The 21,566-nt window shown below is 31.5% G+C and overlaps 3 protein-coding genes and 1 pseudogene across 4 annotated transcripts in view; 1 reads left to right on the top strand and 3 right to left on the bottom strand.

The window, feature by feature from the left end:
• The window catches only part of LOC149062220 (uncharacterized), a 204,454-nt gene extending 193,507 nt beyond the window's left edge, over positions 1-10,947 (bottom strand). The window contains exons 1-4 of the mRNA XM_089221572.1: positions 10,874-10,947; positions 10,553-10,697; positions 8,421-8,527; positions 7,855-8,195 (exon numbers count right to left, since the gene is read on the bottom strand). Of these exons, the coding sequence (XP_089077698.1) occupies positions 7,855-8,195; positions 8,421-8,527; positions 10,553-10,697; positions 10,874-10,947 (667 nt within the window). The remainder of the gene's footprint in view (positions 1-7,854; positions 8,196-8,420; positions 8,528-10,552; positions 10,698-10,873) is intronic.
• LOC149062218 (uncharacterized) overlaps positions 1-14,793 on the bottom strand; it is a 510,544-nt pseudogene extending 495,751 nt beyond the window's left edge. Inside the window, exons 1-8 of the transcript XR_016190304.1 lie at positions 14,571-14,793; positions 14,385-14,482; positions 13,240-13,359; positions 12,621-13,161; positions 12,049-12,485; positions 11,939-11,970; positions 11,475-11,684; positions 11,331-11,410 (exon numbers count right to left, since the gene is read on the bottom strand). The product of XR_016190304.1 is annotated as an uncharacterized LOC149062218 (transcript). The remainder of the gene's footprint in view (positions 1-11,330; positions 11,411-11,474; positions 11,685-11,938; positions 11,971-12,048; positions 12,486-12,620; positions 13,162-13,239; positions 13,360-14,384; positions 14,483-14,570) is intronic.
• LOC149062219 (uncharacterized) lies at positions 10,129-11,073 on the bottom strand. Its single transcript, XM_089221575.1, has 3 exons — positions 10,832-11,073; positions 10,357-10,697; positions 10,129-10,280 (listed from the first exon to the last, which is right to left on the bottom strand). Exons 1-3 carry the CDS (start codon positions 10,945-10,947, stop codon positions 10,129-10,131), a joined length of 609 nt encoding a protein of 202 aa, XP_089077701.1. The 5' UTR covers positions 10,948-11,073.
• A 3,212-nt stretch (positions 14,794-18,005) lies between the features above and the next one.
• Positions 18,006-19,400, top strand: LOC149062217 (uncharacterized). Its single transcript, XM_089219845.1, has 4 exons — positions 18,006-18,255; positions 18,326-18,939; positions 19,007-19,042; positions 19,133-19,400. Exons 2-4 carry the CDS (start codon positions 18,636-18,638, stop codon positions 19,372-19,374), a joined length of 582 nt encoding a protein of 193 aa, XP_089075971.1. The 5' UTR covers positions 18,006-18,255; positions 18,326-18,635; the 3' UTR covers positions 19,375-19,400.
• The last annotated feature ends 2,166 nt before the right edge of the window (positions 19,401-21,566 follow it).

Here is a 21,566-nt window from a genome sequence, read left to right as displayed (position 1 = left end):
ACTGATTTTTGTAGAATGAAAACAAAACTTTAAATAACATAATATTATAAACCGTGTAAAATAAAAATTCATGAACTAAATTATAGAACTAGATTTTTTTTTTTTTAATTTGCTTTATATTAAAACTAGATTTTATATAATGAAAACAAAACTTGAAACAGTTGAAACCCTATTGTGCAAATTGACAAATTGTAAATCTTTTAAATAATATAATTGTATATGTAATAATTGAGAATTGAGATCATATATTACTTGTTTAGGTGCTTGAAAATTGTTACCTATTTTTAGCACTTCTCAACACCCAAACGATTTCTTGATTTTGAATGTATAAAACCAAATGATGAAAATAATCTTTCTATTCCTGCCGAACTACATACAGCTGTACGTAGCTTGATATGCAAGCTGTGCTTGATAATTTATTACTTCAGCCAGTATATTTGGATGATAGCTGTAGATGTACTGCAATGCTGAATCAGATTCATCTTCAGATAAACGAGAACCGTTATGCTTAGGATCTAACATATTTGCCAAAAAATGTGGTGGTGAAACAGCCATGTCATATCTGTCATTCAGTTTTTCAATCTCATCTTAGTTACAATTTTTTTCAAAAAAATCTAATAAATCTTTCCATACATCACTCTAAGTGCAAGAATCTTTTTGAATTTTATCTAATGAGATTGATATCATTTTCAGTTTTCTAAAGTAGTCTTCAGCATTTCTTTTCATTTCCATATCTTCGATTTTTCATATTATTGTTGTGTCAATAGCTGCACGGTTGCTTGAACACACTGAACTTAAAATATGCCAATTTTCTAAATAAGACTGTAAACAATCAGAAAAAGTGTTCCAGCGTACATCAGATGGTAAGATTAATGTTTTACCACCTGCTTGTTTATATTCAGCTCCTATTTTATGACTATTTCTAAAATACTTAATGACTTGTTTGATATTTGATTTTATACTATCAACTTCTAAATCGTGTGCCAATAAGTTTAAAATATGTGCACTGCATCCATATGTTATGATATCACGTACATTATTATTAACAGCACCAACTTCATCAATCTGAGCAAGTTCTTCTCGCATTTTTGCCATATTTGCAGCATTGTCAGTGACAAAGCTTCGAACTGTACAATTGTATTTTTGGCAATTATTTATTGCCTCAACAGCTAAATTTAATAGATACTATGAGTTGTGAGAATTATCTTGAGTGTCAATTGTTTCAACCAAATAAACAGCTTTTTCAGCAACATCATAAACAGAAATACATACAATAGGTTCATTATGGATATTGCTCCATCCGTCCATTGACATGTATACACTTTTACCGCTTAATTGTGATTTAATTTCAGAAATAGTTAAATTGAAAACCTCATCGAGCAAATTATTTGCAATATTATGCCTATTTGGTAATTTGTAACCAGGTCTTAGTTGATTGATGAGTTTTACAAATTCTGGATGCTCTACATGTCTAAATGGTGTGTTAGTACCATAAATAAATTTTGCTGTCTGTAAATCAAACTTTCTACATTCACATACAAAAACTGGATAATTGAATAATTCATTCATATTAAAACTTTAAAATTCTTAAATTAGTTTTAGTAAAAAGTAAAAGTTACATTCATAGCTGAATTTCAAAATATGACTTTTATTTTATAAGTGTAGATACGTTTAAAACATAATATAAAACATTTTTAAAACGTTTGATACACAAATAATCATGCTATAATAAAAACATGTTTTAAACATAAAACATTATAAAAATATAAAGTCAATATCGGTAGGGAAGGGCTCCACGTGTTAGTACACGATGCAGCGCGGTGAGAAAACTATCAATGAATTAACGATCAGGGAACTTAAGGGGAAACTAACCAAAAGAGGGTTAGGGACAATGGGGACAAAGTCAGAAGTCTATCTAATGCTGGAACGGCATATTGAGACAACAGAGGGGAAAACCCCAAAAAACTACGGTTTTCCCAAATCTGAACAAACCCCACCCAAACCACCAACCACCTGGACCGATACACTACACACACCCGTAAACAACCCAGAGGAGAGTCATCAAATCAGTAACGGACAAAAAGGGGAAATCCAAGAAGGGGGGAAACCCAAAACCAAAACTGAGAAGACCCAAACCCCAAAACTACCTTAGAACGGACCCTAGCAGCCTAAGACCGCCTAATGAAACTAGAGAAGTCAAACACACGCGAAGCAACGTTAGGAGCAGTGGAAAACCTAACAAAACGAATCAAAGAACTGGAAAACCCCAAAATGGTTGGGCCCGGTTAGATTCAACAAATACCTGGGGGGCGGAGTATTCATCACCGAAACCAACCCAGAACACAAACTACATAGCTCGTGTTTCAAACACACACTAACCTCGGGGGAACTCATGGATGACCAAATCACTGTTTCAGATGGCAAGCCAACGTCCGCAGCGGGAAGATCCAGGGAGGCAGTTCAACTTAACGAACTCCGACTACTGTCCCGACAGATCAACGGTGGCCGACATAGTGCAGGAGTTACTGGACGGCGCCGCTGCAAATCTGGTGATGGCCAGACGCTTAGCTGGGAGGGCCGTGGGAATCCCCACGTGGGAAGAACTCACATGGACATGGCAACACAGGAACCGCGGAAATAACACCCGAAGCATGGAGACGCAGACACCAGTGGCAGAGGAGATATGGCTGACGGTAACATCACGGGGAACGCAGACGGAACCACCCTCGACACCCACACCAGGTCAGGTGGCGAGATGGGCCGTAGCGGCGGCTCCCGCCGAGCTCCTGACACACGAGGCGGTGCAGATTGCACTGGACCGGGGGGTAGTAACCTTACCGGTCAGGACAATCCGAGTGTCCAGAAACGTCAAACGGGTTCCCTTTCCCCAACATCAGCCGTACGCAGTCCTAACCCGGATCAGATCCCCGAGGCGAGCCGACATTTCAACTGCGACGTCAATCAGGGCCAAACCCAGGACAACCACGGAGGTACCTCCAGGCAACGTGGTAATGGGACCACCACCAGCGACAGCCAGGGACGCGACCCCGACACAGACCCGGAGAGTCCGAACCAAGGCACAACTAAATACGGTGTCCCAACCATCTCCACCCGATCCAGAGGCCGAGGAAGGAGAGGACGAGCCGACAATACAACTAAGTATAACGGACGAAGACCTTTCGGACGTCGACCTGCTGATGTTCGACCACATGAGTGACTGAAGGCTGGGGACAAACGACCCCGCCAACCGGTCTGGGGGGGGGGGGGAGCATGTCACGGTCGTTACCCAACATACGGCTAGCAACCGCGACGGGCGCTCTACTCGACCGGTTGCGGGTACGTGCGTCCCGGAGAGGAAAGGGGCATGCCGTGTCGGAGGTGCGGACGCTGGATTCGGCCGGCGCTCTGACCTACGTGCGACAGGCCTCTCTGTCTTTGAGTTCGCGTGAACCATTACGTATTACTGAACTCAGCCCATTCATACCATTATTTATATTAATACAAACTGTAAATTACAACATTCGATTACTTCAACCAAGTGTTTATTTATTGACACCCATCACCATCCTCATCACTCCGCAACGTCGTGTCACAATCAATATTAAATGTTAAATGCTTATAAGTGAATGTGACACACCCATAAAGACACGACGATAGGTAGATATTAACTTTCAATATTTATAGAATATATGGCATTTATTGAACTGGCACCGTTTTTGTCACAATGGTTTGTCGTTAATGTTATATATTATGTGAGTCACCAGACCGGAATTCATACACAGAAACGATCGTATAATATATCTATATTTTTCCGTTTTTACGTAAATTGGTAGATTATTAGTCAAATTGTCAAATAATATAAAATAAAATGATTAACAATTTGTTTTTATGAATACCGGAATAATTTGCTAAAACAATGACACAAAACCTAAACAAAAAATGTTTTTTAAAAAAATGTGCGTGTATGTATACTGTGCGTCGATCCATGAGCCGAGCTTGGCGATCTTTGTTAATATTGTTATTTATATACAAATATAATACATATAGACATATTATTATTATTATTAGAATGTTAAGTTTAATATATTAATTTACGTAAAAACTGATTAATTTTGGATATTTTGTCCTAGATTCAGGTACCCATCTTATGTGGTCCCGTGGATATATTTATTTTTTATTTTATTTTTTTATTAAATACATTTCTTTATAAGATACAAATACATTATGTAAATATAAACATTGATAAAGAATATATCTACTCCTGTAAGCCTAGACTTGTGGTGGAGTAGAGCGTTAGCGAATAATCATACATAAATTATAAGAAAAATAAAATTAAAATAATATTATACACAATTATAAAATAAAATATGTTTTACATACTTAAATATAGACTAACAAAAATCGTTATATTCTCTAAGAAATATTATTCTTACTACACTATTTTAATTGTAGTGGATTTAAATAATTATCCTTTATACCTCCCCATACTAAAAGCCCATACTGAAAAATGGATTGATAGAAGGCGAAATAAATCATACGCATCGTTTTTACCGGTAACAAATCTCTTAGTTTTATGAATTGATGGATTGTGGAACGGAGCTTACCAACTAGATTGCAAATATGCGGATTCCATCTCAAATTTTCATCAAATATGATACCTAAATGACGGATATTCGTTATTTGGTGTATTTGTTTACAGTTAATATTATTTCACATTAATAGATTATCACAGTTGTGAATAACCAAAGGGGGAACCATATTAGTACATTTATTTATCGAGAAATTTATAAACATTGATTTCTCAAAATTCATGGATAAACCTCTATTTTTTATACATAAATAAGTTGAGTTAAGTCCTTTCGTGGCTTTATTATATACTCCATTCCAAGATGAGTCTGCGAATAACAGACAATGCCGCTGTTGAGAGGCGGTAACTTCCACGTGTTCACAATATTTCTGGTTTTCGCTCCTCACTTCCCAGATACCAGAAAAGGATTTTTTTATCATTATTTTTAGTATGATATAATTCGATAGATATTATTTTTTTTTCATCATATTCGTTGAAAATATGTTTTAGGAATTATTATTAAATGGCGGTTGGCCCCAAGTTTTACATTAATAAAATATTACCAAATTATTAATTATGAGATAATACAATAAGTGTATTACCATTAAAATATTTATAAAAAATAACAATAAATCAATACATTTTAATTGTAGTTAAAACGTGAAATTTCAAATACCTAATAATAAAACAATACTATTGTATTATTGATTTAATATTATTTCCATTTATATATATATATATAGTTTTTTTTAATTTAGCGTAAGCCCAGCAACTTTGGCCATTAGCTGTTTTTTGTTTGTAGGTTTTTTGTAGCGTGAGGGGGGGGGGAGGAAAGGTTAGTAGAAACTAGTTTGTATGTGTGGCAAGGATTTTTTACAAACAAGAGTGTTTCCACAGTTGAGTGTACGACCATAAATCACCAAGCCACAAAAATTAATTTATTAATATAAAATCTATACTTTCTTTTTGTGGTGTCATTCAAGAATAATACATCTATTATAATAGAAGTAATAGATCATTTTTTATAAGGTACCTAAAAAATATATGTATTGTATATCATCAGCAGTCCAAGAATAATTTGGTTAAAGCTCCTTACCAAACATTGAATCCACACTGATTGACACAAATAAGTATGTATTTTATTGTTAAATAAATGTCCATTCCTTGTATAATATTATAATATTTAATAAAATATATATATATTTTAAATTTAACTTCATAGTTTAATAAGATGCATATTGTGCTATATTTACATTTTTATACAAACAATTTATTAGGAATAAGTAAACAATAGATTATTTATTATTATATATAATTAATTATAGTGTATCGAATTAAAAAAAAGTTAGAAAAGTTTCATAACTTCTATGATAAAATTAAAGCTTAACTAATCTAACGTCCATAAGACTCTTATGAATGTTTTATATTATAAATAATAGAAAAATTATAGTTAATTAATTTATAATTTTTTTTTTTATTATTATAATGGATATATTTATCAAATGATAATAATTTGCAATTTTTATAGTTAAAATTCAAATGATTCTGACTTATTTCTGAAGTTGGCACCAGCAATAAATATTATGATTGGATGCTCCACGCAAATTGAATTAAAATTTTGAAATGTGTTAACTTTTTTTTTATACAATCTATCATTAAAGCATACTGTTAAAAATAAACAATTAAAACAATTAAAATTCTAAAAAAAAATGTTGGTTCCAAATTCAAATATATTACAATTTAGTTTTTATGCATAATATAATTAAATAATTTATTAATATGATGCTAATTTGTTATTATTTATGTAATTTAAATTATTACTATAGTATTACCACAGATTATATAATTTTATATAATCGGTGGTATTACTAATAATCCATCAAACAACTAAAGAATTATATCATTAATATATTAGAACAATATAGTTAGACATTATACAGGTACACATTTAACTATAATAAAATTATTATAAATCTAGCTATAGGTATCCTTTATTCATACATAAACCCACTGAAAAATGTCAAGTGCAATTTGGAATCAGAGCGGAGCATGAATGTATTTTATTCTTAATTTGAAAATAGTTTAGATACAATAGAATCCACATAAACAACTTCAGACATCCAAATTACGGAGCCAAGTGATGTAACTAATAATCAAACGAATGTAGGAGTCTATAGAAATTTTTTTAAAAAATATTGGTAAATGTAGAAACTTAAAAACCGATCTATATTATTTTTATCTTGATAAACCAAAATATTGGTTTGCTTAAATACTTTCTGGTTTCCTTAATTTAATCAATCCACCTTAGTATTACCACAATACCACGTTTATTATACACTATAAAAAATATGTTAGTAAAATATTTACCATAGGTATGTAATTGTTATATCCATCCCAAGGGGTACTACCACCAAATCGGTGGTGAGGCAATTGCCTCATAAAATACCCTATCACACCACCACTGTTTATGATTACGTATTTTAATATGTATCTCATTTTTAAAATAATATAAATAATACAATAACAAAATATTTTATTATTTTTATACGTATTTCATAGACACTATGTACTTTTTTGGACATGATCACAATACCTTTTTATTTCGATCAACGACTGACTACGGAACAGCTAATAACCAAATAATATCGAAAAACAACTGCTATTTCAGCCGGGCAGTTAATGGACTGTATAATAAAATAACAAATCGAGAAATCGACATGCTTCAATACGGTTTTTTAGACTTTAGATTATTCAAGGTACTTTTCGGTTATCTTACCCCAACGGTCGGCAGGCCGACTGCGGCCGCGGTCGGGATAAACCGATTCCGTTCTTGTACCCCATTATATTTATCTCGATATTGTCAAGTTTCATTGACTTACGAATAAATAAATAATTGCCAAAAATATAATTTATTTTAATAAAATAATATAATATGAAATTATATGATTACAAAGAAATTATAATAAAATATGAATACCAATAAAGTATAATAAAACATCAATAGGTAAAAAAATCCTCTGGTAATGTGTTTACAATAGTTGTTTTACTTGGCCATAAAATTAAATTATTTGTTTTATGACTTAAAATAAGTAAACATTCAGAAAATACTCTACTGATGGTAGTTCTATGGACTGAAAAAAATGTACTAAGGGCTCAATATGTTAGACCTAGTTTAACTTTCATCAACATAGCATTTTCAGACTGTATAGAATTATATCCATGAAATGATAGGCAAGACAAACAAGAACTTGTATTTGAAGAATCTACACCACAAGATTTTTCTGCACTTTTCGGTTTAGTAAAATTTAAATTTAAATTTACTGATGCTTGAGTACCTCCATTATTATTACCTTCATAAACACAATAAAAAATATAATTTTCCTCGGGCACCTCAAAAGCTACTTGAGTACTAATATTAATAGATGTTATATTATTTAAATCTAGTTCTGTAGAACTAGTAGAAGGTATTATTTGATTATTTATTTCTTGAAATTCCATGGTTTGATTTTGACGGTTGATGGAGCGCTCATATCTGGCAATATTTTGTAGTATATTGATGGTTTTTTTTTGTTTGTATACTTCTAAAAATATTGAAGGTATATACGACGGGCTTCTGGGATCAAGGGACCTACTATTAAAATAGCAAAATAATTTAAAATTTTGATTTAAATTATTAAACACTCTTAATAATATCAATACAAATGAAATATAAGATAAAGAAATAAAAAAGACATATTAATACTCATGATAAGAAGTGCTATTTTTTCTATGTCTCACATATTGGAATTATTAGGAATGTTTAATCACTCTTAATAAATTATTTATATTATATTTAATAAAAATTAATTATGACCTCTTATTATTAATAAAATGGGCACTAAAAACAACACTAAGAACACTAGGACGCCAACGTCTACGGAGCGCTAGTGTTGATCGTTGCCACCGCACCTGGCGTATGAACTGCGTGCGCGAGATGGAATACAACGCGGTCTAGTGGTAAACTCTTGTAATAGTGCAGGGGATTAAATTCAAGTTTTTTTATTACGTTATATGGGAAAACGCGTGAAAAACTGTAAATAATGTTTTTTTTAACTGTCGATTAATATACATTTATTTAAAAATAGTCACATTTTATAATTACTAAATGGTTGAATTATTATTAAAATGTTTTTGATCATCTGCCTAATTTGTGTATTTAATTCGGTTCTTAACTAGGGGCCTACCTAAACAATTGTTTTCTTGTAAAATTAAAATTAGATAATGATACTCCATATTCCAAGACATTCCATTAGATAATGGAAAGTTCAAACTTCAAAAGTTCTGAATTAATTATTTTCAAAAAAATTAAAATAAATTATGAGTAATTTAATAATAAAGTATGGCTTTCAAAGCATAAATTCACATTTTGAATTCTCTAATAATAAAGGTTTAAAGTTGTATGAAAGCAATCATGTCCTGAATGTACAGGAGTTTAGACCAATGGAAGGATTTCGTGTAATAACTGGTTTGGTTGTCAGGCAGACAAGTGTTTCTTTAGACCCATATAAAGTACAGCTCGAGGTAAAATGTATATTTATAATTTATATTCATATATAACACACATATTATGTTGGTACATATTCTTCACAGCTGACTACATCGCCGATTGCCGAACACCACTGACCAATCACAATCCACCTGTCTCCGACGTGTGGGGGGTCTGAACACTCTGGACGTTCCGGCAGCTCAGTATGCATGCACGCAATTGGGTCAACTTACGGCGAATAGAGTATACCTATAAGCGTGTTGTGTCTGTCAATCATTTTTCTAGTTATTAAATTAATTTTATTTTAAAGTGATATAATTTTACTAGAACATAGTTTTATCAAAAACTAAAATTTTTTATAATGGTTATCTGTTTTCTTTTTTAAATTTTCACATTTTTTCCCTCCCATTGGGCCTGTGGCACTTGACCGTCGTGCCACCCTATCATAACGCCACTGAATATTATATAGTTTTATTTCTAATATTTCTTCAATCATAAAATATGCTAAGAGCAGTAAAAGCCCCTATAATTGCTGTTTCCTATTTACTGTTTCTTAAAAATATTTGAATTGTATTTTAAATACAATGAGTTCCGCTTAAGGGGATTCGATACCGACCTGTTTTAAGGAGTTAAATATAGGCAATTTCTATAATACGTGCGTGCAAGACATGGTTATGTGTGTGTAGTAACTGATTATTAGTGTGAGTGACTCCCGCACCACCACTCATCTCATATAAGTGTATTGTATATGTGGGTAATTACGAGTATTTATTATCGGCGACATGAGTAATTGGGTAGCCCGGAGCATACGACACGATTGATGTCAATAATAATTCGATAACGATAAGGAACCTGTTAAACATTACATAAACAATAAAACAATCAAAATAGTTGGCTGTAGAGAAAAATAATTATTTTTATTTTTAATATTTTTATTTAAAATATAGTATACATATATATAAAAAAATAATCTATTGTAGTAGGGCTGGAGTCAAACAATAGTCATAATATAAAACTAAAATAAAAAATTACATTTTTATAAATTCAGCCCAGTTCTTAGGGGAAGTCCTCGGTCAAACCGGGAGTCGATAAGTTCAGGAAGTAAACATTCCATGTAAAATTTCTCTAACTGAGGTTCAATTTTTTTCCAGAAATCATAATTTTTATATATTTTATCAATTACCATCCCTATATACCAACATTAGAATCATCAATATAAATAAAATATTATTTATTAGAAATAGTTAATTTATTAAAACAATACCTTTAGGTGTCCACACAACAAAGTAACAGTAGTTTCTTTCTGATATTTCCAATTGCCCCTGTACTTGAAAATAATAACTATGTGTGGTTTTCAATTTCAAAATTCCATTTTTAAGACTCATAAAATTTAATTTTTTATTTTCAAAAGCTTCTTCTGGTGTCATATATTTAATGGAGGCTGGACATTTAATCTCCACTATTCCATCTTTATCAATTAAACCATCGGGGCTAGCTGCCAAAAATGTTAATTTTTGATGTACAAAAAGACCACAAGGCTGAATATTTACACCTAGTTTAATTTCTAAACATTTTTTCGCAATCGGCTCATTTTCAATTCCATATCTAAACGAAAAAGCTAGGTGTCAATTAATAATTATTATTTAGAAGTAAATAATAAATAAATAATATTTAACTTTATTTATTTATTATCATGTACTCGTATTTATAATTGATAAATTAAATAAAAAATAAATAACCTTGTAGCAACATTGCCGGAAAATAGCTCATACAATATATACTTGACAGTATTTGCCCGAGAAGTAGTAGCTCTAAGTTTTGAAATTTTTCCGAAATTTGAAGCTGTGAGACGCATTTTACGTTGTCTCCGCCATTCGTCACTACTAGATTGATCTACAGTTCTCCTTTCTAATACATGAATTTCATCTGAAGTGAGCTTTAATTTACTTAGAAAATCTACTTTTTTTTTTCATATTCAGTGAATGGCATGTCTACAATTTGATTTTCAGTTTGAACTGCACCATAGTCTTCATCAGGCCCTTGTGAAATAATTTTCTTTTTATTTGCGTTTCTATAAATATTATGTTTATGTTATTATTTATTTTCAGTAAATATTACTATTTACTACACAAACCTTAATTGACTAAAAATTAAACGTCTTTGGGAAGACTTATTTCGACGTTGAATACTTTTGTTGATATACTGTTTTGTGTACATTCCGGGGCTTTGGTTGGTGGCTTTTTTGTGGAAGTACCTTATATAACTAGGTCCATAGTTATATGCTGAAACTGCTATATTACAGCGAGATTGGTAGGATCCTATCAATGATATATAAATTAACTATAAAAACAATCTATTAATTTGTTTGTCTCTCACTCTTACCTCTTAAAGAATAATTTATACGTTTACCACCGACATATTTAGCTACGATGCTATTATATCCTTCAACATGATTATTATTTACAAAATGAATAAGACTGTCTGAATGATGCACTACTAAATTTCTTGCTGCTAAAATATCCTGCCATAATCCATATTTTTCCATTTCAGATACATAGTTTTGTTCGCCAAGTTTGGGTCCATTACAAAAATAGCTAAACATTTAGACTTATTAATAAAAAACAAAATTACTGTTAAAATAATGAAAAAACGAATAGGTATTTATGTATTTACTACATTATAATTTAATCAAAACTTATCTGATATAAGTATATAAATACAATTTATTTTTTAATGAATTTTATACCTAGCGCATTTATCATGTGAACCAAAAACATGATATGGACCGTTTTCTATGTCTTCTTTTAAAAGAGTAATTTTATAATTAAGAGGTACATCTAGTTTTGTTCTATATTTAATTGCATTTGTTACAGCACACCTATAAAACAATAACATAAACAAAAGTTCATTTTTTTAAATACTTAAAATAATGTACAAATTATAAACAAAATTATACCTCAACTTTAAACGCTTGTCTTTTAAAACTTTCCGTAAGACTCCAGGAACCACATCCCCCCTTGAACTTTTTCTTCTAGTAGTAATTTCTAAAATGCGATTAATATAGTTTCTAAGTATATGGTTGGCGCTTTCAATTTTTTTTACGTCTATATCATACAGTGCATATGGGTTTGCCAAAATAATTTTTTTTAAAACACTCGAATCTCCGTCTCCTATGAGCTTGTGATAAATTAAACCATGCATAGCCATACTTTGTCGAAAACCTTCTAAAATGATGTCCGACTCCATAGCTGTACTGGTACTATCCCAATTTTTATAACAAACGTGTTCTGTAGGTTTTTTATTTATTGAAGAAGCTTTCATACAAACTGAACAATATTTATTTCGAACTCCGATAAATAAGACCTGTTTTGTCCGATAACCAACAATGCACGCCTAAATCAAATAATAAATATACAATTATATAATATTGTCAATTGTTATAAAATAATATTATATATTACTATAATTTTTATATATTTGTCAATTTTATTTTGTCATTTTAGATAAATTATTAAAATAATAGCTTACCACACCAGATAATGCGTTATAATTATGTTTGTAGGATCTTTTTGACCACGCACCATCTGCAACGACAGTTATCAAGGGTATACCGTCGCTATTTACATCCCCATTTTCTATCGCTAGTCGAGCTTCTTCCTTACCAGCCGCTACAATTGATTCCCATGCTATCATTTCTGTTTTATTTGCTACATATTCATGCACTCTTTGGTATTTTGTATTAGACATACAAGGCATATCTAAAATCGCAGAAAATTGTTCCAATTGGGAGTGACCTTGTCCTGTATTTAATGTAGCAGTAACAACTGCGTCATTAACGGTTAATTTGTCATTTAAGGTTGGACATTCGGAATAAATTATTTCTTTTTTATTACACATTGAACATTCAAAATAAAATTCAGACAAATATCCTTTGCAAATTTCATGTGTAAAAATTAGATCTTTAAATGAACAATTAAATGGTGTGTGGTAAACTGCTGAAATAGATTTAAAAAGATAACTTATGTCGGCTATTCTTCGACCACTTAATATGTTATCATTATTTTGAACTCTAAAAAATAATTAAATATTTAGATTACTGACTATAGTTACTTATAATATTAAACACACTATTTCATGTTTTATTTACCTTAAAGTCGAATCGTTATTTGACGTTACGGTACTGAGGCTGAATGTTGGTTTTAGTATATGCTGTGAAGCTTCTGGCGATAGTGGATAAAAGTCCATACTTATGCTATCAGAATTTACCCTTTAATTATCATAAAAAATTTTATTGGTAAAACTAAAACGTATGCCTAACATAATAAAATAAATGAAATCATTTTGTTTCATTTTTCAAGCTATTTTAAACATAAACAAAAAAGTTATTATAATATAATATAATAATATAAATATTAAACATTTCGTCCAAATATGAATTTAAAATGTCTGTAAAAAAAAACTTTATTTATGTATTTTTTAGATTTTTTGGTTACAGTATGAACTATTTATGAGAATCTTTGTTTTAAATTTGTAATCCTTAGTTATAATAACTGAACATTTTATAATTTTTTAATTACAGTGATTGATAATTTTCGATATTTTGATAAATTTTGTCAAAATTTGAACTTCAAATGCCTATGTATTTTTAATATTTTACGATTGCTATTATAACAATGAATCAGGAGCCTCGTATTAAATTTTCAAGCTTTTTCGCCCAACAAATAAAATTTTATAGAAAAAAAAAACTAAAAATATTGAAAATTGACGATTTTGTCTGTAAACAGCTCAAAAAGAGTCAAATTATTTTGAAAATTAAATGGTGTATAGAATATGCTAATATAAACATTCAGTCAAAATTTCATGTACCAACGGTCATTTTTTTAAGAGTTACGTCAAAAACCAAAATCGATATTTCCGAAAACAGATTTTGTGTAAAAATTCCCGTTTTTCCTTAATTTTTCTTTTGTTTTTCACGGCGCTTTTGAAAACTACTGGAACATTTTTGATCCCCCAAAGTACCAACTAGATTCACTTTCCTATCAGAAAAGATACTATTTAAGAAAATCCAACCACTTTTACCTACTGTCCTAAAAGGTGATGACAGACACAAAAAAATAAAATAAAAAATAAAAAAAATAAAAAAACACACATCATTGTAAAATCAATACATTCTTCGTTCCACTCAGAATCTAAAAATGTAACCAATGATAATGTGGTCAATTTACCACTATTGGCAAAAAAAATGATATTCACATAAATTGGAAAATAATACTTATTAATAATTAGTCTTACTCAGCAATCGAAGATTCATCGGAGTGCAAATCATTTATTTGATTTTCGTAAATATTATTTTGATTTTCATTCGGACAAGTTACAGAATCAGTGTTTTCCTACAAAAAAAAACCATAAAAACACAAAAGTACATTTTTTCTGAATTGTATACCGCATTTTACAAATTTCAAACTATATCTGACTTACCGTTTGGTTTATACGATTTGTTCGCCATTTAGTAAGCGATTCAATAAATCCTTTATTCTTTTTTCTTTTTGACAATCTTACTTTTTTTTTTCTTGTCGATATGTCGTTCATTTTTTAAAGCACGTATAATTTAAATATATAAAACAATATAATGATAGTACAAAGAAAACGAATAAGTTGTAACTAATATAACATTATAAACCTGCAGTATTATAGGATAGGATCAGTGATCATAGACAAAGTAGGTAATATAATATACTAATAATATTATAATATACAATTAGATTGTAATCGCGAAATCGTAATCGTTTATAGTTTATTATTAAATATTAGGACCGGTTGTAAACTTATAAATAGTTATTTCTCTTATGACGGTGTTAGTAGAAATAAGCACTCACGCACGCTCATACACATGTCAACGCGTACAACGTCGCGCGCGCGAGGAAATTAAATCGACCGTTTTTTCGACTAAAACATCCAATCTTTTGTCCATCATTCCGATGGACCTAATAATGCAATACAACTTTTAAAAACTGATTTGAATTCGTTATCATGTCTTCTTGAGATCGGCCGAGCAACTTTTTCGAATTTACAATTTTAATTCAGTATAATTAAAACTTACAATTTTTTAAATTTCACAATCTCTAAATCCATATTATAAAGATTAGGGGCCGAAATTTTAAAAAGTGGCGTGGCCAATCTCAAGAAGACATAATAACAAATTCAAATCAGTTTTTAAAAGTCTTATCGCATTATTAGGTCCATCGGACTGATGGACAAAAGATTGGATGTTTTAGTCGAAAAAACGGTCGGTATTGAATTCCCTTAAGGTAATCAATGGTTTATAGAATCAACCGTTTATTGGAATCAAAAAGAAAAATTTCAAACCAAATCTTACCTTAATATAATCAGTGTAATCTATAATGTTAAATTTACCCTTTATTAGAATCAATGGAAAACCATCGTAAGGATAACATATTTTGTTTAATAATTATGTTGTACTAAATTTTATTGTATTTTATTTACAGTATTATTTGTAATTTATTATTTATTTTATTTACACTTTTTTTTATACAATTCCTGTTTATGTGGTACTTTCTTTTAGAATTTGTCTTTTAATTCATACCAAAATAGTTAATACAAATCTATTAATTTCGTTATTTTTAACATTTTGTTATTTTAATTACTAAAATAATAAACATGAGCTTTAAATTAAACATATATTATGCTTATTAACATCTGTTACATTTAATATAACTCAATATAATTATTTTATTATGAATATTTAATAAATAATATTTAAAAAAAAAAAAAAAAATTAAGTATAAATGCATTGTATAATATTAGTTACTCTTTAATATTTAAAAACTAACGGAGAAATGTATTAAAATATATTTCTGCTGTTTTTGATAGCAAAAAAAGAGAGGTGAAAATCAGGCCTAATTATAATAATTAGTCCCCCCTGGTATTCGCAAAGCCCCCTCTAAAATGTTTGCCATATTATAAGAATATTGTACTGTTCAGTAAAAAATATTAAGTAACATTGATTTCAAGGTCATTGTTTTTAAATTTCTGAGGATTTAATATTTTTTTTTGTTTTTAAATTTAAACTTCAAGTTTACTGTCCTTTCGATCGAGGATGTTAACAAGTTGAATCCAGTCGAGGTTGATGTCGACAGCGTGCTTTATGGTTTTTCATCGTTAGCAGCCTACAAACCAACTATGCCTTTCGACGTCAACCTCGCCGGCTGTTGTGTTCCGTGTAGGAACACAAAAAATTGCTTCAAGGAGTATTTGGTGTGTCTCGGAAGAGTAAGTATTAACGTTAATTAGGGTTTTAGGTTAGGTTTATTATTTTGTTTTAATATTATAGCATATACTCACATTGAGTTCACCCTTGGAGGTGACCCTCCAATAAGGGTTCTTGTTAGTACCCCGTCCAGTCGCTCCTCTGATTTGTCTTCGGATAGCTCAGAGGACTAGTTGGACGGTGAGGAGGTTGTTGCAACAGCAGATTATCGAAAGCAGTGCTCGATGACTGTTTTGGGCCCAGCAATACTGAAGTTGGGCTCAGACAGTCGCAGTAGGAGGAAGGGTGCGGGTAACCCCTTTGTTAACAAGTGGCACCTCCACCCTGCCGACTGGCCGAAGTTGGCTTTCGAGGTGGAGCGGTTGAGCACCAAAGCCGGTACTTTTAGCTGTTATTTGTAAGTGTTAACTCCTGTATTTCTTTTATATTTTCCTTAGTGTAATTGTACATTATGTTATTGAATTTCAGGTTTTATGTCGCGCTGCATGGGCTTAAACTAGATCAAGACGCTGCCCTCACCCTAATCGGTCGTTTTATTGATCCTTTCCACGCCAGCGTGGTCATTGTGCAATGCCACTTTGCTGTGGAGTTCAGCATGAAGTCGTCGGTGAGGGCAGTGCTGGTGAGCAGTGAGGCAGCCCGGCGGTCGCTTAATGGGGTTAAGTTTTACCCCGGGTTGGGTGTTTTCGATTTTGGCTATTGTACGGCTGATGGAGTCCGTCAACCTCATCAAGTATTTTTTTTTCTTTTAAATTACTTATTATTGATTTATAATGATTGTTATTATATCATTTAGCACCTTCTACCCAGCTGTAATTATGTACAGGCGTACAATCCGGCCGTACATATCCATCGCCGTGGGTTAGATGACACATCAGTGTTTATGTGGCTGATGTTAGGTGGCAGTAAATCAAGTAGTAGCCCTATGTCAGCACTTCAGCGATTGAATAACAGTGCTGCTCAATTTATTAGCGCGTTTAGAAGTTTTTTGCGGGACGCGGTGAAGGGCTCGGGTGTCCGTTTCGAGTGTGTGGTTGGAGGCGCAACATCGAGTGCGGTGTTGTCACTGATGGCCACATATGGGTCACGCATGTCCGAATTCGTTTTCGGCGAGGGCCTGTTGGTCACCTCATCGAAAGATTGGCCTTATTATATTAATTCTATAATGTTGGAGAAGTTGGGTCGTTTTGTAAATTTGGTGGAACAATGTGAGACTGCCAGTTTTCACTATCGTGTAAGTGTATTTTGTGTATATCTTACTTATATGAGGTTGATGTTTTAATTAAGTTTTTTCTGTTGTAGTCGTTAGCTACCGTGTATGATGTCGAGATTATTTTAAGGTTTTTTGCGTTTGGTGAATCAAGGCACCTTGATTATCATCGTGTTTCTACCATTTTCCTCTGCCGCCAATTGGCCCCGGGTAGTAGAAAGAAAAGTCGGCGGGATGAAAATGGTTTCATTAGGTATTTGCCAGAGTTAAACGGCATCTTCAATTCACCAACACCAGAAACAGACATATGGCCATGTGCCTGTCGGTTCGTTTGTTAGGTTTTCCGTGGCACAAATTTTTACATCGTTGACTGTGGAATGGGCATCCCATCGTCAGCCGCTACCGCATTCACGATAAAAAGGCTCGTGACGGAATATGGTCGTCGGAAGGACGTATTTGACGTTTGTCCATTACTGGCACCGTCAACTATTCCACGGTCATAAATGCGTTTATGCAACCTAATGTGTACAGGCTGTCCATCCTGTACACATTAGTGAACCGTCGTCCTGACATTGACATCGTCCAATTTTATTTATAAAATCTGATGGAAAGGTGTGTGGAGGTTATACCTGTGGTATTGTTGGCCTCCACACACATCGTCAGTTGTATGTATATATTTTTTAAATTTGTTTGTTTTACGAATGTTATATTCATTTATATTTTGTTTTTTTTTAGATGCGATTGGAGTTATGTTGCCGAACTTCATCCTCGATCCGAGCGTGTCTTTCAAACTGTGGTCGAGTTGCAACAAGCTCAGCTTGATCAAACGCTTCTGAGTCTTTAATAATTTAATTTGTTTTTGCTATCGCTGATAACGTGGATTAGGCCTATTGGGGAAACCACTTAAAAAAAAACGCATTCTATGTGCTATACACCTCGTGGGTTGATGTGGAAACTAGCATTAAAAATTTTTTGGGTCCCTAGCTTTTGAATTATTGTATGTATTTATGTATTTAATTCTGTTTGTTAATAGATTGATTGGTTGATGTCGGAACAGGATTACTATCGAACAATGAAGGAGCATTATCAATCCAATCCGCTCACTGGGCCACTTCATTGTTTTGACAAAAGGACCCACTATCCGTTCCGTCGTGACCCTCTTGCACCAACAGTTGATGTTGCGTATCGGGCCATCCCGGTATGTACACCTACCAGGAGAGAATTGTTTGAGGCTGTGGTGTCTGAGGCTGGCACCCTTCCTTCAACGGGCAATGATGTTGGTGCTGGTGTTCCAAAAAATCCAATCGTCAGGGATTTGTATGTCGATGCGTCTTCCGGCAGACCTATATGTAAAATTTAATTGTTATTGTTACCTTAATAATCATTATTTTATTTGTAATTTTTTTTTTTTTATAGTCGACGAAGTCCAGACCCCACAAACTCCTGCGTTAGGTATTGTGCAACATTTTAATTATTGATTTTTTTTTAATTTCTCTGTATTGATTAAGTTACTCTTTAATTAATTTTTTTTTTATTTTATAGTCCATCCCTTACCAAATAGTCCACAAACACCTACCTCCGCTGTGGGGCAACTGTTCAAGAGAATCAGTGTTGTATCACCAGTCAGAATGAAGTTTAATGCCCAAGAGGAGTCCATGTTGAAGCGGCTGATAATAACTCAAGACCCTATATTAAACAGCGCCGACGGACTTAAAAAATTACTTAAAACACCGACAATGTTGGTTCCAAATTCAAATATATTACAATTTAGTTTTTATGCATAATATAATTAAATAATTTATTAATATGATGCTAATTTGTTATTATTTATGTAATTTAAATTATTACTATAGTATTACCACAGATTATATAATTTTATATAATCGGTGGTATTACTAATAATCCATCAAACAACTAAAGAATTATATCATTAATATATTATAACAATATAGTTAGACATTATACAGGTACACATTTAACTATAATAAAATTATTATAAATCTAGCTATAGGTATCCTTTATTCATACATAAATTCACTGAAAAATGTCAAGTGCAATTTGGAATCAGAGCGGAGCATAAATGTATTTTATTCTTAATTTGAAAATAGTTTAGATACAATAGAATCCACATAAACAACTTCAGACATCCAAATTACGGAGCCAAGTGATGTGATTAATAATCAAACGAATGTAGGAGTCTATAGAAATTTTTTTAAATATTGGTAAATGTAGAAAATTAAAAACCGATCAATATTATTTTTATCTTGATAAACCAAAATATTGGTTTGCTTAAATACTTTCTGGTTTCCTTAATTTAATCAATCCACCTTAGTATTACCACAATACCACGTTTATTATACACTATAAAAAATATGTTAGTAAAATATTTACCATAGGTATGTAATTGTTATATCCATCCCAAGGGGTACTACCACCAAATCGGTGGTGAGGCAATTGCCTCATAAAATACCCTATCACACCACCACTGTTTATGATTACGTATTTTAATATGTATCTCATTTTTAAAATAATATAAATAATACAATAACAAAATATTTTATTATTTTTATACGTATTTCATAGACACTATGTACTTTTTTGGACATGATCACAATACCTTTTTATTTCGATCAACGACTGACTACGGAATAGCTAATAACCAAATAATATCGAAAAACAACTGCTATTTCAGCCGGGCAGTTAATGGACTGTATAATAAAATAACAAATCGAGAAATCGACATGCTTCAATACGGTTTTTTAGACTTTAGATTATTCAAGGTACTTTTCGGTTATCTTACCCCAACGGTCGGCAGGCCGACTGCGGCCGCGGTCTGGATAAACCGATTCCGTTCTTGTACCCCATTATATTTATCTCGATATTGTCAAGTTTCATTGACTTACGAATAAATAAATAATTGCCAAAAATATAATTTATTTTAATAAAATAATATAATATGAAATTATATGATTACAAAGAAATTATAATAAAATATGAATACCAATAAAGTATAATAAAACATCAATAGGTAAAAAAATCCTCTGGTAATGTGTTTACAATAGTTGTTTTACTTGGCCATAAAATTAAATTATTTGTTTTATGACTTAAAATAAGTAAACATTCAGAAAATACTCTACTGATGGTAGTTCTATGGACTGAAAAAAATGTACTAAGGGCTCAATATGTTAGACCTAGTTTAACTTTCATCAACATAGCATTTTCAGACTGTATAGAATTATATCCATGAAATGATAGGCAAGACAAACAAGAACTTGTATTTGAAGAATCTACACCACAAGATTTTTCTGCACTTTTCGGTTTAATAAAATTTAAATTTAAATTTACTGATGCTTGAGTACCTCCATTATTATTACCTTCATAAACACAATAAAAAATATAATTTTCCTCGGGCACCTCAAAAGCTACTTGAGTACTAATATTAATAGATGTTATATTATTTAAATCTAGTTCTGTAGAACTAGTAGAAGGTATTATTTGATTATTTATTTCTTGAAATTCCATGGTTTGATTTTGACGGTTGATGGAGCGCTCATATCTGGCAATATTTTGTAGTATATTGATGGTTTTTTTTTGTTTGTATACTTCTAAAAATATTGAAGGTATATACGACGGGCTTCTGGGATCAAGGGACCTACTATTAAAATAGCAAAATAATTTAAAATTTTGATTTAAATTATTAAACACTCTTAATAATATCAATACAAATGAAATATAAGATAAAGAAATAAAAAAGACATATTAATACTCATGATAAGAAGTGCTATTTTTTCTATGTCTCACATATTGGAATTATTAGGAATGTTTAATCACTCTTAATAAATTATTTATATTATATTTAATAAAAATTAATTATGACCTCTTATTATTAATAAAATGGGCACTAAAAACAACACTAAGAACACTAGGACGCCAACGTCTACGGAGCGCTAGTGTTGATCGTTGCCACCGCACCTGG

Source organism: Diuraphis noxia, unplaced genomic scaffold (genome assembly GCF_037042655.1).
Source record: "Diuraphis noxia isolate RWA-SAM2 unplaced genomic scaffold, SU_Dnox_SAM2 contig0001, whole genome shotgun sequence".
Classification (NCBI taxonomy): Eukaryota; Metazoa; Arthropoda; class Insecta; order Hemiptera; family Aphididae; genus Diuraphis; species Diuraphis noxia.
The sequence above is the reverse complement of the archived record's forward strand: the minus strand, read 5'-3'. Positions and strand labels throughout refer to the sequence as shown.

What these genes read in the sequence shown, in the direction of transcription:
- LOC149062219 (XM_089221575.1), bottom strand. Translation starts at nt 10,947, where the DNA reads ATGCGTCTCACAGCTTCAAATTTCGGAAAAATTTCAAAACTTAGAGCT. An exon ending in TCCGGCAATGTTGCTACAAG is followed by an intron (nt 10,698 to 10,831) that starts GTTATTTATTTT and finishes TTTTTCGTTTAG; the next exon opens with ATATGGAATTGAAAATGAGC. An exon ending in TGTTGTGTGGACACCTAAAG is followed by an intron (nt 10,281 to 10,356) that starts GTATTGTTTTAA and finishes GTTGGTATATAG; the next exon opens with GGATGGTAATTGATAAAATA.
- LOC149062217 (XM_089219845.1), top strand. Translation starts at nt 18,636, where the DNA reads ATGTCGGAACAGGATTACTATCGAACAATGAAGGAGCATTATCAATCC. An exon ending in GTCTTCCGGCAGACCTATAT is followed by an intron (nt 18,940 to 19,006) that starts GTAAAATTTAAT and finishes TTTTTTTTATAG; the next exon opens with TCGACGAAGTCCAGACCCCA. An exon ending in CCCACAAACTCCTGCGTTAG is followed by an intron (nt 19,043 to 19,132) that starts GTATTGTGCAAC and finishes TTTATTTTATAG; the next exon opens with TCCATCCCTTACCAAATAGT.